Below are 17,502 nucleotides of genomic sequence, written 5' to 3' on the forward strand. Positions count from 1 at the left end.
CAATTTTCCACATTATTCCTCTGTAAGTTTCTCTCACATCCTAGAACTGACATGTTAGCCTCTAAGAAAGGCTGAGGGGGCTGGGCATGGTGGCTCATGGCTGTAATCTCAGCACTTTGGGAGCCAGAGACAGGTGGTTCACTTGAGGTCAGGAGTTTGAGACCAGCCTGGCCAACGTGGTTAAGACCCTATCTCTACTAAAAATACAAAAATTAGTTGGGCATGGTGTGGCATGCCTGTAATCCCAGCTATTTAGGAGGCTGTGGCAGGAGAATCGCTTGAACCTGGGAGGCAGAGGTTATAGTGAGCCAAGATCGCACGCACCACTGCATTCCAGCCTGAGCAACAGAGGGAGACTCCGTCTCAAAAAAAAAAAAAAGAAAGGCTGAAGGGAACTGGAATCTGTTAATCCACGAAATACCAGCTAGACTTTCTCAAGATGAGTATTGTAACCAAAGGTCTCAAAGGTTTTCCACCTAGAAACTAGAAACATTAATCAAGATATAAATAAAACAGTTGTTATAAAAATATATAGATATATTTAGTAGTATAATTAACAGTAGATAAAAGAGTAATCCTTTTAAAAAAAAATAAGAAAATACTCAGGTAACTGATTGTAATTAATTGATTATACTAATTGGCTTTATGTAGGTCCAGAGCAAATATTACATATTGAACTGCTATTTATTAAGATTACTTTAAAATTTACTGTCACACTTCTACTAGATCTGAAAGCCAACAGTCAAGCTGTACTGTCTATTTTGGTAATCAATCACGATAAAAATGTCTTAAGAGTGGATCAGTCTGGATCTACATTAAAAACTAATCATTAAAGGAGTATTGAGTGATGGGAGACACAGGAAATATGAAGGAGAAAAGGTGAATATAAGTAAAGCATGGGAAAGGAGGAAGAACATACTAATGAATTAGACACACACACTAATGCCCACAAATAACCCACAGAGACAGAGAAAGTACCTGGAAAGCTGTGAGTGCGCCAGTCCCTGGGTTATACAGGCATCGCAGCGAAGGCATGCTGTCCGCCAGGCTGGAGCAGCCCAGCCACAGAGACCTGGGCATAGAGCACTGCAGAGAGAGGACAACTATGAGATGGGACAGTATGAGACAGGATGGCACAGATTACAGGAATTTTTAAGGCTTGGCTGATTGCAATATTCCAGTTGCTGCTGACCTTATGATAGAAACACCTTTAAGAAACACACTACTTAACTGGTTCTAACCCCAGAGAGAAACCCAAAAGGGGCAGTAGTAGCCAAAAGGCAAAGGGGAAAAAAAGAATGTATCATTCAAAAAACCAAACAATTAGTCAAAAAAAAATTGTCCCTATTCTTCCATGTATGAGTCTAAAGGAAATCTACTTCACAATCCAGTTGATCAATTATTTTCCTCTATGCACCTCAACTCAGCTCCCATAAACTCACCACAGGGTGTAACACTGTGCAGACTAAGCAGAAAGACAGGGAGTTCACAGAAGCATTACAATATTAGGAATGGTAAATTAGAAAACAAAACATCACAGTTAGGTTGTTTTTATTTTTATTTTTTAGAAGGAAAAGAAATACTATTGTATCCCTACGGCTTTGACAGCAACAAACTCTGCACAGTTTGCATATGTTTTATATATCTTGTTAGTTTGCTATTCATTAACCAAAATGCACAGTTACCATAGCAGCTGCCTCTTCATCTCCAGATGGATTAGGGGTGTGTGTGGGGAGTATAAGGTGGAGAGAAGAAACAACACAAACAGAAGGGAAAACAACAACAAAGAAAGAGAGACAGGGATAGGGAGAAAGGAGAAAGGAGAAGGTGGAGTGGGGAGACGGGCAGAGGAGGAGAGGGGGAGACCCAGAAAGCTGCTGGTTTTAAAACCTTCTAAACAAAAAAACATACAAGCAAAAATACCTAAGAATGTACATATACATATGGTGTATTCAGTAGCCAAAAAAGGTAGAAATTACAATTTCTAGTAGCTCTAAGTAAATAATACTAGTATTACTGCACCTATAAGCTTTATAAGAAACTATATCTTTCAAAACTATTTTTACATTCTTCATGTTTCTCTAAAAGTATCCCAGGCCGAAGTTTCATCCATCAACTTAAGTGCTATTACAGTCTAATAATAACAACTAAAAAACTAAATACCTAATTGTGGCACATATAAAAACAGGGATACATCTTTTAAAATATAGTAGTCAATATAGGTAACATTAAACTTTAAATTACAGACTTCAGAATATTTTATATTGTCATAGACTTTTTTCTCCTTAAAACAATATAGTTGTAGAACTATTGGGAAGCAAAATACGGTATTCACTGTTTACGCCATCTAAAATTGATAAAAGGACAATGAGAGCCATGCAAAGAGTTTGTGCCTGTGGTCCAAGCTACTCAGGAGACTGAGATTGATGGACTGCTTGAGCCCAGGAGTTCAAATCCGGCCTGAGCAGCACAGCAAGATCCTGAGAGAAAGAAAGAGAAAAAGAAAGAGAGAGGAAGGGAGGAAGGGAGGAAAAGAGGAAGGGAAGAAAAGAGGAAAGGAGGGAGGAAGGGAGGGAGGGAGGGAGGGAGGAAGGAAGGAAGGAAGGAAGGAAGGAAGGAAGGAAGGAAGGAAGGAAGGAAGGAAGGAAGGAAGGGGAAAGAAATGGGTTGTAAATAAATCCAAAGGAGATCTGATCCAGACCCCCTGCTTTTATATCATTATCCTCACTTTATTTACCCATAGGACTAGGCTTAATACATTATCCTCATTTTATAGTTAAGGTGACTGATGCCCAGGAAAAATTAAGTATTTATCCATGAACATAAATTTACAAAGTAGGGAAGCAGGGATTAGAGTCTTGGCCTGTTGCTTTCTAGTGCAGAACTCTTCCTCATGCCTCCATCCATCCCTCACTCACAGACACTGGACTTCAAAAGAAGGGTATCTGCTAAAGGCATCATCACTGGATAACATGCCAAGCAAAACAGCTAAACTGCTCTGAATTACTCCAGCAATCTCCCAACTTTGTTCACTGTTTTCAACGTTTCTTCACCTCAAGCTACAGTCCATTTTATAAACAGCAGCTAAACAGAATAAATAATTGTCATCACTTTGTTATGTTACTCTCATCAATAATTCATAAGGACACCTTATATCTACTATACGAAATCCAAGCACTCTATCAGTCTGACATTTCCCCACTGCCAACATCAGCTCACCTTCTCTGATCTTCCAATTGGCCCTGACACTCTAGCTAACTACCTACCTTGATACTTTGTTTAAATACTCATCCTACCCCTATGTCTTTAAACTTATAATTTCCTTCTCCCTCTCACCCTACCATTTACATCTATATCTCCTTAGAATTATGTATTTCACTCTCTGCCAGTGGTTCTTAATAGCAGAGATTCTCACATTGGAAGGAAAAGGCAATAGAAAGAGAATCCAGAAAACAGGGTTAAAAAAAAGCTTCCTTCCCGTTGAGAATCACATTCTACTTATATTACTGCTCTACAATGTAAGTATTAAAAATGCTTTGGGCTGGAGCAGGGGCTCACACCTGTAATCCCAGCATTTTGGGAGGCCGAGGCAGGTAGATCCCCTGAGGTCAGGAGTTCAAGACCAGCCTGAACAACATGAAGAAACCCTGTCTCTACTAAATATACAAAATTAGCCGGGAGTGGTTGCGCATGCCTGTAATCCCAACTACTCCAGAGGCTGAGGCAGGAGAATCGCTTGAACCTGAGAGACAGAGGTTGCAGTGAGCCAAGTTCGCACCACTGTACTCCAGCCTGGGCAACAAGAGTGAAACTCCGCCTCAAAAAAAAAAAAAAAATGCTTTGCTAAAATAGTTTTTAATATTGTAATAATTTATTCAACAAATACTTATTAAATGCCTTTCTTGTAGTAGACACTGATTGAGCCAGGTGTGTTGGCTCAATCCCGTAATCCCAGCACTTTGGGAGGGCGAGGCAAGTGGATCCCTTGAGCCTAGAAGTTCAAGACCAGCCTCAGCAACGTGGGAGAACCCATCTCTACAAAAAAACAAAAAATTTTTAAAAAGCTGGGGATGGTGGCATAGGCCTGTGGTTCCAGCTACCTGGGGAGGCTGAGATGGGAGGACTGCTTGAGCCAGGGAGATCAGAGCAGCAATGAGCGGTGATTATGCCACTGCACTCCAGCCTGGGCAACAAAGCAAGACCCTGTGATAGGACAGGATAGGACAGGACAGGACAGGACAGAGGGGAGGGAAGGGCAGGGGAGGGGAGGGGGAGATGGGGGAGAAGAGATAGGGGAGGGGAGAACAGAGGAAAGGGAAACAGAAGAAAGAGAGATAGAAAAAAAGAAAGAGAAAGACAGGGGGAGGGGAGGGGAGGAGAGGGGAGAAGAAGGAAGGGGAGGGGAGCAGAAGAGAGAAGAGGAGAGGAGGCAGGGGAGAGGAGGAGAGGAGACACTGTCCTGGGTACTAGGGCTAGAACAATGGACAAAAAAAACACACAAAAATCCCTGTCTTTGTGGAACTTACATTCTAGTGACTTTCTCTCAACCTTAACTTTTATATTAAAAATCCTTGGCCAGGCGTGGCTCATGCCTGTAATCCTAACACTTTGGGAGGCCGAGGCAGGCAGATCATTTGAGGTCAGGAGTCCAAAACCACCCTGGCCAACATTAGCCAGACATTGTGGCAAGCGTTTGTAATCCCAGCTACTCAGGAGGCTGAGGCAGGAGAACTGCCTGAACACAGGAGGCGGAGGTTGCAGTAAGCCTAGATCGCGCCACTGCACTCCAGCCTGGGTGATAGAATGAGACTCTGTCTTTAAAAAAAAAAAAAATTATTAACATAAAAGTAACTCATTGTTATAAGAAATGCTGTATATATGCAGTTGGTTAAGGTTCTGTGTATGCTGGGTAGAAAAAAGTCTCACAGTCATTTGGAAGGAAAGATTGAGTCTGAGAAAAACAGGAGAAGTCAGAAGCGGGAGTAAATAAAAAGAGCATGAAAACACAGGAAAAAGACAAAGGAAATAGTGGAAGAAAATGGAAGAGGCACTGGAAGATAGTTTGTCACTTCTGCTTCCCTCACAAGAGGGCAAGCGGCGCATATACTTTTAACCATACTAAAGCCACCTGCATGACATACAGCAAGCACAGCTGGGTCTAGAAACCAACCAGAACACTTTCATTCACAGACATGGGGCTCTTTTTTAAATTAAAATATACATATTTATTTCTTTTTGTGAACATTACTTGGTAAGTTTTTAAGGCCTTCCTCTTGTGAATGATTTATATCCTCCATTTTATATAAAAATTTGCATTATTTTTGTAGTATGTACTTGATACATTATTATCTGAGTTTACTTACCGTTACTTATTCTAACACTCTTCCTCATTCATTTATCCCTATTCTCCATCAAAACTACTAACAACTAAGAATTTGAAAGGGCTTACCCCATCCCCTTAAACTAAAATTTCAAAAGAAATTTATAATCAATAATGAGCCACATACACCCAGGAAAGCCACTAGATATACTGGTGTGATTTCCAAAATAGCATTAACTTTCAAACACCACACAGAGGATGCATTCCCGATTATTACAAGACAATTGGTGTGGGTATGAAAACTGCACTTGAATATAGTCAGATCTGCATATTACCATAAGATTTTATATATTATGACTCAATTTAAAAACTAATTTTCAAATTGGTTTGTATTGTAACAATTAATCTTATCCATACTGCTAAATTCCACTTAACACTGAGGAAAAAGAATATAATTACAAAATAAATGGAGTAGGCAACTTTTACTCTACCTCTTTCGCTTCTATCTTCACAGGTAGAAGCATTTTCTAAAGGAAGGGGAAAAAAGCAAATCTGGCCAATGAGGAACAGAGTGCAAATGACTGCCATTTTGGTTACTATCCTTATTCATTCTACACATTTCAGGGCCATTCTGATTGGTCAGTTTCTGACAAATATGTAAGACGTTTTCTGTCCTTCAACATTTAAAGTTGAAGGACAGAAAACATCCTTGGATTTTTTCAAATGTCTTTTGAATTTGGATTGTTTTTGTTGTTTCTCCTTGTAAATTATATTTAAATTCCTAACATTTTCTCTCTATACTTATTTTATTTATTTATTTATTTATTTTTGAGACAGAGTTTTGTTCTCGTTGCCTAGGCTGGAGTGCAATGGCGTGATCTTGGCTCACCACAACCTCTGCCTCCCAGCTTCGAACCATTCTCCTGCCTCAGCCTCCTGAGTAGCTGGGATTACAGGTGCCCGCCACCACACCTGTCTAATTTTTTGGTATTTTTAGTAGAGACAGGGTTTCACCATGTTGGTCAGGCTGGTCTTGAACTCCTGACCTTGTGATCCGCCCACCTCGACCTCCCAAAGTGCTGGGATTACAGACGTGAGCCACTGTGCCTGGCCTCTATGCTTAATTTTTTTCCCCTTTCTTTCCTTTTATTGAGACAGGGTCTCACTCTGTATTGCCCAGGCTGGAGTGCAGTGGCATGATCACAGCTCACTGCACCCTTGACCTCCTTGTTAAGTGATCCTCCTGCCTCAGCCTGCCCAGCAGCTGGGACTACAGGCGTGCACCACCACACTTCGCTTAAAAAATAAGAATAGAAAAAGCAGGTTCTAAACTAAGCAGCAACTACACATGCTCTTGTTTAAATACTTAACTTCTATTAACTGTTAAATAACTTGTAAATCACCTACTCCTTAAATGCAGTCTCAAAAGCTACAAGTTTAGTTAATAGATATGCCTGCCTCCTACACAAATCCACCCCTGCACAGCACATATTAGTTTCTTCAGCTGAGTTCCCACCTAACCTCACCCCAATTGACTCTCCTATGCAAAATCAAAGAAAGTTGAAGACTAACGATCTATTACAATTGTTATCCAACTGAATGACTTCACTAGCTTTTAAAAAGCATACACAGCACAGAAAAAAAAAAAGACTGAACATGTTTTCAACTACCTGAATCAGAGAAAAAAATTGAAATGCTGCAATACAATAGTAAATACATGGAATCAACACAGGTACCCATCAATGGAAGACTGGACAGAAAATGTGGTACATACATACCATGGACTACTATGCAACCATAAAAAATAATGAAATCATGTCCCTTGCAGAACATGGATGCAGCTGGAAGCCATTATCTTAAGTGAACTAATGAAGAAACAGAAAACCAAATGCCACATATTCTCACTTAAATGTAGGACCAAAACTTTGGGTACATACAGACATAAAGAAGGGAACAGACACTGAGGAATACAAAAGGTGAGGGGAGAAAAGGGGTAAAGGTTGAAAAAACTGCTTATGGGTACTTTGCGCTCTCTACCTGGGTGACAGATTCATTTGGACTCCAAACCTCAGCATCATGCAGTATACCTTTGAAACAAACCTGCCCATATACTCTAATTTTAAAATAAAAGTTGAAAAAAATATTGCAATGAAGGGCCTTCAGTGCTTCAAGAAGAATATAGTATCTGGTGCCCATCAGGTTCAATGGCACAATTCATTTACACAGAGAACACTGAAAATATTGACTCTTCCCCCTTCACTGGCTGTCTGGAGTAATGTCACAGATTCTCTTCACTGATAGCCCGCAGGCAAAGGGCTGGCCTCAGCATTTACTATACGAAAGCTGAATGACAAAATCTCCTAACTCAGGTCCCTGTTGGTCAACTTCTAGGAGTAATAGAAGCTATAATAATCAACAATAAAAAGATTGCTGTACTGAGAGTTTACGTATCCTTAAGCCATGGAATAGAAGTATTCCCTTTTCACTACTATATCAACTAAGAAATTCAGAGAGCTATAGTATTCCATAGTCATTCAGACTTTACCCACAAATCCAATGATTGCCTCTTAAGAATCCCAATTCAGTTCACAACAAAAACAAAACTCCTACCTGTCAGATAGGAAAATCATATCCACCTGGCCTTATTAAGTACAAGGTTATGGTAAAACTAAAATAAAGATTTTTTTTTTTTTTTTTTTTGAGACAGAGTTTCGCTCCTGTTGTCCAGGCTGGATCTCAGCTCACTGCAACCTCCGCCTCCCAGGTTCAAGAGATTCTCCTGCCTCAGCCTCCCGAGTAGGTGGGACTAGAGGCATGCGCCACCAAGCCCAGCTAATTTCTGTATTTTTAGTAGAGATGGGGTTTCTCCATGCTGGCCAGACTAGTCTCAAACTCCTGACCTCAGGTGATCCACCCACCCCAGGCTCCCAAAGTGCTGGGATTATAAGCAGTGAGCCACCATGCCCAGCTAAAATGAGGATTCTAAAAGCTACAAAGTGCAAAAGAAAAAAATGTAAGTGGCATCATCACCAGGAATAGGCTTCCGTGAATGTCACTTGCATTTCAAACTGTTTTGAGAAGCCATTATAAACTATAGATCATAGAATAAATGTATTTACCCACCAATCAAATATGTATTTTTTCATTACCAAAGTGGGCACAGGTGGAGTACAAGAAGATAACTACAATTTACTGGGAATAAACTGTCTGACAGGCATTGGACTAGATCTCTTAAGTACATTATTTCATTTAAGCATTACTATCTTTTCAAAGAATTATTAGTATTTTCACTTTAACAAGAGAGTACACTCAAGTTTAGCAAAGTTATAGTGACTAAATAATAATGGCAGAAATAAGACTCAAATGTGTTTGTTTCCCAAAATCCACAGACTCACCACTGCAAACACCTACTCCCAAGTAGTTTACACTCTATTTCAAGGAGATAAATTACTAACAAATAGCAACTACAAGGAAAAATTTTTTAATGTAGCAAATTGTGTTAGACAACAGCTGCTATAGAAAAGCTCAGTCACAGAACTTTAATTTTATTGTACCACTTGTTACTATATGTAAGTTAATTATATATTTGCTTCCTCTATCAAGCTATCTTATCCTTTTTTGGGGGGTGGGGGGAGACAGAATATCACTCTATCACCCCAGCCAGATCTCAGCACACTACAACCTCCACCTCCTGGGTTCAAGTGATTCTCCTGACTCAGTCTCCAGAGTAGCTGGGATAACAGGCACGCATCATCATGCTCGGCTAATTTTTTGTATTTTTAGTAGAGATGGGGTTTCGCCAGGCTGGTCTTGAACTCCTGACCTCATGATCCACCTGCCTCGGCCTCCCAAAGTGCTAGGATTACAGGCGTGAACCATCACTCCTGGCTGTCTTATCCTTTAATCTCTAGTGTCTCTCATAGATGTTCAATAAATGTGTGCTTTAGAGAAATCAATGAGAACTACATATCAAAGAAAAGGAAGCATTGTTTGCTTAAAGAATAGTGAAATTACTGATAATACTCCTTGGTTACATTACTGACACTGATCTAACTAGACTATAAGGTCGGTGTTGGATAAACTCCTCAGCAATTATCTGTATAACAAACTAACAAGCTCTGTTAGTTAGCTTTGTTAGTCAAACTAACAATTCATTGTTCTGCAATGAATTGTGAACAAGCTCTTCCGAAATTCATTCACCTGTGTAACAAACTAGTAAGATAAATAAGACCCAAAGAGGGTCAGGCAAGGTGGCTCCCACCACTTTGGGAGCCCAAGGTGAAAGGATTGCTTGAGGCCAGGAGTTTAAGACCAGCCTGGTCCATATAGCTAGACTCTACCTCTATTTTTGATAAAAAATTTAAAATAAAAAGATTTAACTTAATTAAAAAAAAATAGAGACCAGGGGAGGTTAAGCAAATTACAAGTTGGTAAGTACTTAGCGGCAAAGATGGGATTCAAAACTAGATATTCTGACCATCTAGAATAGTGTTGCATTAAAATGGCACTTTAAAAGGTAGATATGGAGTTACTTCATTTATTAAGAAATGGGAAGCCAGAAATGGTTTAGGGGCACGGGACTGACTATATAAACTAAAGAAAGAAATCCCATCCAAGAGGTTATTATATTTATTAAAGTAATGGCCATGGAGAAGATAATGTACATCAAAAGAAGGATCAACAGGACCCAATGACTGATTATAAACATGGGCGATGAGTCAGAAATAACATCAACATTTCAAACTTGAATGACTAGAAGAAAAGTTGTGGTAGTGACAGACACTGATAAACTGAAACTCGTTTGGAGGGTCCAGGGAGTAACTAAGTTCAGAAATCATGAATTTGATGTGATAATAAGCCTCTATTATGCAAGAAAAACATGGCATGAAAACACGGGTATAAACCTGTAATGATTACAGAGATGTGGGAGCAACTGACTTCTATGTAAGTAATAACAAACTAAAAGCATTTGTTGTAAAAATACTGAGTTTCTCAAAAATAAATTTAATTGATATCTCTTCCCCTTCTCCTTTCCTATGTGAACAATTCATTTCAATAGCCATTAGGTGAGTACAGGCAAAGTAGGCATCAAGCTGAGTGGCCGAGTTAACTACAGTGGCCCAAAACAGACTTTTAGAGTCAAAGTGGTATGAGAAGGGTATCCCCAAGAGGGAAAGAGATGGGGGTACAGAGTTTTAGGGCCTAAGCAGAGTGATAAGAAAAATCTGCTGGGAGGGAGACCCAGCATGAGGTGATAGAGCCCTAATGGAATGAGGAAGGCTTCCACAGGAACTGTACAGCAGTGAGCAGGATAATGAGGATGTCCACCTCAACACAGGGCAGTGGAGGGTGGGGGATGGCAGTGAGGGTTCCCCATGTTGGCAGAAGGCATGCATTAAGAGAGGGAGAGGCAGGCCTCGTGCTGTGGCTCACACCTGCAATCCCAGCACTTTGGGAGGCCGAGGTGGACAGATCATGAGGTCGAGAGATAGATACCATCCTGGTCAACATGGTGAAACCCATCTCTACTAAAAATACAAAAATAAGCCAGGTGTGGTGGTGCACACCTGTAGTCCCAGCTACTCGGGAGGCTAAGGCAGTAGAATTGCTTGAACCCAAGAGTTGGCGGTTATGGTGAGCTGAGATCACACCACTGCACTCCAGTCTGGCAACAGGACGAGACTTTGTCTCAAATAAATAAATAAATAAATAAAAAGCAAAATAAATAAATAAATAAAAATAAAACATGGAACATTAATTAAAATGCATATTGGAATTGTGCTTTTGGCCATAATGTAGTAATAGTTATCAGACTAAATTTCATGCAGAAAATTATAGAAACGAAATAAAATATAGAAAACGGAAAGCATGAAAGAACAACTAATATAGCCAAAACTTTAGGGGCGAAGATCCCATGCAGAAGGGAAATGCATTACGGTTAACCTGACATTCTGTGTGTAATTTTTCCCGAGGCATTTGCTGACTTCTAAATTTTACATGCAGAGAGCAAGATGCTGAAAAACCAAATATGAAGTCTATTTCAGCAGTCTCATGATGCTATGAAGCCAGAGACTGGAGTACAGACTGTATATAGGACAAGGTACCCTGGTTTAAAAAAAAAAAAAAAAAAAAAAAACCTCAGGCTTTCAATTGACACCATGGAAGGGTTACATGAACCAGAAAAATGAAGGGCACCAAAAATAGAGATGCCTCAATTGAACCAAAGGGATATGTCTGTGAAAAGAATATTAAACACGCTGTGAAGAATGATTTCAAAGTCTCCAACATTTTCATTTAAAAATAGCTCTCAGTGAATAATTATGAAGCATTCAAAGCAAAGGGATCAAATGGCTAACTTAAAAAACAAACAAAAACCAGGGGAAAAGGCAAACCATAAAGTGGACAGACTCAAAATGGCAAAAAGGTAGAAGTAACTCAAGTCTCCATCAGCAGATGGGTGGGTGACTAAAATCTAGTATATGCATACAATGGAGTATTACTCAGCCTAATAAAGGATGGAAAATCTAACACATGCTGCAACATGGATGAACCTTGAGGACATTATGCTGAGTGAAATAAGGCAGTCACAAAAAGACATATACAGTCATGTGACACAACAAAGGGGATACAGTCTGAGAAATTCGTCACTAGGTGATTTCTCGGCTGTGTGATCACAGTGTACTTACACAAACCTAGAAGGTATAATCTACTACATGCCTAGACTACAGGTAGAGCATATTGCTCTTGCGCTACAAATAGGGACAGAATGTTACTGTACCAAATATTGTAGGCAACTGCAATACAATGGAAAGTATTTGTGTATCTAAACACAGAAAAAATACAGTAAAAATACAGTATAAAAGATTAAAAAGGCTGCGTGTGGTGGCTAATGCCTATAATCCCAGCACTGTGGGAGGCAGGCAGACCCCTTGAGTCTAGGAGTTCAAGACCAACCTGGGCAACATGGTGAAACCCCATCTCTACAAAAAGTATGTAAATTAGCCAGGCATGATGGCACATGCCTGTAGTCCCAGCTACTCGGGAGGCTGAGACAGGAGGATCATTTGAGCGCAGGATGTGGAGGCTGCAGTAAGCTGAGATCTCACCACTGCACTTCAGCTCAAGTGACAGAGTAAGACCCTGTCTCAAAAAAAAAAAAAAAAAGACCAAAAAAAAAATGGTACACCTATATAGGGCACTTAACTATGAATGGAGGTTGCAGGATTGGAAGTTGCTCTGGGTGAGTCAGTGACTGAGTGGTCAATAAATATGAAGGCCTAGGACATTACTGTACACTACTATAGACTTTATAAACTGTGTACTTAGGCTAGACCCAATTTATTAATACGTACTTTCATCTCTTCAGTAATAAATTAACCTTAGCTTACTGTGACTTTTTCACTTTATACATTTTTTTAATTTTTAAAAACTTTTTGACTCTTGTAATAACACTTAGCTCAAAATACAAACATTGTACAGCTGTACAAAAATATTTTTCCTTTTATCTTTATATGTTTTTTCTATTTAAAAAATTATATATATATATATATTTTAAACATCTTTGTTAAAAACCAACACATGAACACACACATTAGCCTAGGCCTACACAGGGTAAGGATCATCAATATCACTGTCTTCTACCTCCACAACTTATGGCACTGGAAGGTCTTCCGAGGCAATTAACATCCACGGAATACCCTCTGAAGGACCTGCCTGAGGCTGTTTTACAGTTAATTTTTTTTTAATAAGTAGAAGGAGTCCACTTTAAAACAGCAATAAAAAAATACAGTATAGTAAGTACATTAGCCAGTAACATAGTTGTTTATTATCAAGTATTATATATTATACATAATTGTATGTACTGTACTTTTTTATAACTGGCAGTGCAGCAGGTTCATTTACACCAGTATCACCACAAACACTTTAACAATGCCTTACACTATATGATGTTACATTGGCTACAATGTCACTAGGCAACAGGAATTTTTCAGCACCATTATAATCTCAAGGGACCACCATCATATACACAGTCCATCATTAACTGAAACAACATTATGAAGCACATGCCTGTACTGTACAATTCCACTTATATGAGCTACTCAGAGTAGTCAAGTTCAGAAAGTAGGATGGTGGTTGCCAGGAGCTGAGAGGTGGGGAGTAATAGCGAGCTGTTATTTAATGAATATAGAATTTCAGTTTTGCAAGAGGAAAAAGTTCTGAAGACTAGTTGCACATAATATGAATGTGCTAAAACTACTAAATTGCACACTTAAAAATTGTTAAGATGGTCAATTTTATGGTATGTATGTATTAACACAGTTAAAAACAACAGCCGCCAATGTGATAAGTAATCACAGACTTTAAAATAACCATATTTTAAATATTCAACTAGATAAAAAAGTTATACCATAAAATTGGAATCTAAAATTTTAAATATAGAACATGAAAATCCTGTACATTAAAAAAAAATACAAAAGTTGAAATTAAGAATTCATTAGATTGGTTTAAGAGAAGATTAGAAACAAAGCGAGACTTCCAAACAAGAACAGCAGAAAAAAAAAAGCAAGATCACATTCTAACATTTTATCCTTTATCCTTTCAATTTTGTGAAATATCTCAAGATCTTTTCATGTAAAGTGTTTCTGCTTTAACGTCAAGTATTTCCTCTGGGACATCTTCATCTTTTTCATCTAAACCACTTCCCTCATTTATGTTAATAAGTTCACCTTAAACACATTCCTCTGGCTGCATATCTAGAGTCTATCAAATGGTGACAGTATCAATTTTCCTATGGTCAGCTATTTCTTCTGTAACTTAATTTACATTTTACTCAAATTTCAATTAAAGTGTTATCATATTTTGTTACTTTGCTTCATCTCTGTTAGCCAATTTCCACTTTTGATTATTTATTTCTATAAAATATCATGTGGGCTTAACATTGGGAGAGAAGACAATACAACTAAACTTTATTGTCTGTATGTAAACTTAATCACCAACAGACCTTGAAATAAATGACAGATGTGTATTTGTTTTTCACACAGTCAAGTGTGAACCAGAGAACTAGCAATGATGTTTGTCCTTTACATAGTTACTCATGGTTAATATACTATGGTAACGGAAATTTGAACCATGGTGTTGGGTGACTAGTGTCATTTAACTAAACTGTGATAACTGAAATTTATACATATTAGAAATATGTAACCTGAGGATTTCAAATACATTAAGTTTAAATAAAATAGAAACTCTAAGTAAAAACAAGCACGAGACTTTAGCTTCTACCATAAGGCAATATTTGTATCAAACGTACCCTCCTGCCATCAACAAAACTGAAAATATGTAAAACATATTTCAAGACACTGAACAACAAACAATGCCAAAATAGAATCCCTGAATGACAGGAAACAAATATGGTGACCCTTAAATTATCCTAGTCTTCTACCTGAAGGTACTGTCCAGCCTGCAGCACAAGAAAGGGGAACTCAGAGTACAATGTGACCACTTAATTGAGGAAACAAAATTTATGAAGACTAAAGAGACTAGAATTAGTGACACAGAATACTGAAGAAGGTGCAGAAAAAGGTTCCGTATAGCCAAATAGGACACCCCTTATTCAGTTCCTGAACATTAAGTCCTCTATGCATATAGCGAAACTCTACAACACTAGGCAAAAAACTACAACAAAGCTACAAGCTCAACAACTAGACTCTACACAGACCTGGGGCACATTTCTGTTCTGACTGGTCAGATTTTAGAAGCCTAATGAATACTTAAGACATCCTCTAGGAGCCTGAGAAAGCTCACATCTCAGTTGCTGGGATGAACTACACTAGAATAAAGGCTACACTAAACCTATCATAATAAAGCTTAAAATCAGCCACAAGAGCATCAAGCTGATCTGCAAAAAAACTTAAGTGCACCAAAATAAAGTCAACATCCTTTTAAAAAGATAAAAATATATATACAAATATTCAATAATATAATATCACAATGTCTACAACTAAATCTAAAATTACAAGACAAGAAGCACAAAATATGATTTATAAATAAGAGGACTATCAGTTAATGGAAGCAGACCCAGAAAAAAAACTGACAGAGACGATGAAATTAGCAGACCTAAACATTAAAGCAGCTATAATAACATGAACATAGGTGATGCAGGGTATAAAAAAAGGGATGAAATAAAAAGTTCCAGAATGAAAAATACAATGTTTGAAATGATAATTTCATGAAACAGGATTGGCAGCAGATTTAAACTCTGTAGAATATCAGTGAACCTGAAGAAACAAAAATAAAGCACTAAGAGAAAAAGGACTGAACAAAGTGAACAAAGCTTAGTGACCTATAGGAAATAATAAGTGGTCCAACATATGTATATCTGGTGTCCCAAAAGGAAACTAGAGAAAAGGGATGGGCAGGAAACAGAAAATACATTTGAAAAATGTATAATTCCAAATATATCTGAAGAATGATAATAGACACAACCTTACAAAACTATAAGAAGTGCCAAAAAAGGGCCAGGGCAGTGGCTCAAACCCATAATCCCAGCACTTTGGTAGGCAGAGTCAGGCAGATCACAAGGTCAGCAATTCGAGACTAGCCTAGCCAACATGGTGAAATCCTGTCTCTACCAAAAATAAAAAACAGCCAGGCATGGTGGCGTGCACCTGTAGTCCCAGCTACTCAGGAGGTTGAGGTGGAGAATTGCTTGAATCCAGGAGGTGGAGGTTGCAGTGAGCCAATATTGCACCACTGCACTCCAGCCCAGGTGACAGAGTGAGACTCTGTCTAAAAAAAAAAAAAAAAAAAGTGCCAGAAAAAGAAATTTGTGAATATTTGAAAAATCATTTTCATTTAACATTTCTCTTTAAAAAGCAATTTAAGCAAAAATAATGAGTTATGGTGTTTTAAATACATGTGAAAACAAAATATATGACAATAACACAAAGGAGTGCAGAAAACTTAAATACAGTATATGTGAAGTGAAATATTTCCAGGCTATGTTAAGTTAAAGATGCACATTGTTTAGTAAATCATATCTCTAAGAACAGTTGAATATCCATAATATATTTTTACAAGTTAACCAAAAAAAAAGACAGCCCAATTAAAAAATGAGCAAAGGAACTGAAAAGATATTACTCTCAAGAGCACACAAAAAGAGTACTCTTCCCTTTATTTTCCCCCTTCCCGTAAGACAGAGTTTTGCTCTGTCGCCCAGGTTGGAGTGCAGTAGCACAATCTCAGCTAACTGCAACCTCTGCCTCCTGGGTTCAAGAGATTCTCCTGCCTCAGCCTCCCAAGTAGGTAGGATTACAGGCATGTACCACCACGCCTGGCTAATTTTTGTATTTTTATTAAAGATGGGGTTTCACATTAGCCAGACTGGTCTCCAACTTCTAATCTCATGATCCGCCCACCTCAGCCTCCCAAAGTGCTGGGATTACAGATGTGAGCCACCATGCCTGGTTAATTCAATATTTTAACAAGCATACTGTCATCTCTAAAGCAACCATTAAAACAAAACAAAGGTACCTAGTAAGCCAGCACAAGACATAAAGAGGAATACTAAAATAGTAACAAAAAATAAATCCAAAAGAAAGCAGGAAAAATTTTTTAAAGGCAAAAAGGGCCAGGCCCAGTGACTCACAATTGTAATTTTAACAGTTTGGGAGGCGAAGGTAGGCAGATCACTTGAGTCCATGAGTTGGAGACCAGACTGGGCAACATGGCAAAACCCAGTTTCTATAAAAAATACAAAAATTAGCCAGGCATGGTGGTGCATGCCTATAGTCCCAGCTACTCAGGAGGCTGAGATGAGAGGATCACTTGAGCCTGGGAGGGTCGAGGCTGCAGTGGGCAGAGATGGTGTCACTGCATTTCAGCCTGGGTGACAGTGAAACCCTGTCTCAAAAAAAGAAAATAAATTTTAAAAAAAGGAAAAAAAGAACAGATGGAAAAACAAATATCAAAATGGTCAATTTAAATTTAACCATACTGATTACTACACTAAATGTAAATGGTCTCCAATAAAATAATCACTAGTTACATATGTCTACTTAGCACTCAAATGTGGCTAATCCAAATTGAAGTATGTTATAACTTTAAAATACCTATTGATGGCCGGGCATGGTGGCTCACGTCTATAATCCCAGCACTTTGGGAGGCTGAGGCAGGCGGATCACGAG

The 17,502-nt window shown here is 38.5% G+C and overlaps 1 protein-coding gene across 7 annotated transcripts in view; it reads right to left on the reverse strand.

The window, feature by feature from the left end:
• BTRC (beta-transducin repeat containing E3 ubiquitin protein ligase) overlaps positions 1–17,502 on the reverse strand; it is a 191,334-nt gene that overhangs the window by 128,701 nt on the left and 45,131 nt on the right. For 5 of the 7 annotated variants that reach the window (XM_017531201.2, XM_017531202.2, XM_037739514.1 and 2 more), the window contains exon 2: positions 979–1,086. The exons of the other annotated variants lie outside the window; for them this stretch is intronic. In XM_017531201.2, the coding sequence (XP_017386690.1) occupies positions 979–1,086 (108 nt within the window). The remainder of the gene's footprint in view (positions 1–978; positions 1,087–17,502) is intronic. 7 annotated transcript variants of the gene reach the window in all.

This window comes from Cebus imitator, unplaced genomic scaffold (assembly GCF_001604975.1).
Source record: "Cebus imitator isolate Cc_AM_T3 unplaced genomic scaffold, Cebus_imitator-1.0 Scaffold71, whole genome shotgun sequence".
Lineage (NCBI taxonomy): Eukaryota > Metazoa > Chordata > Mammalia > Primates > Cebidae > Cebus > Cebus imitator.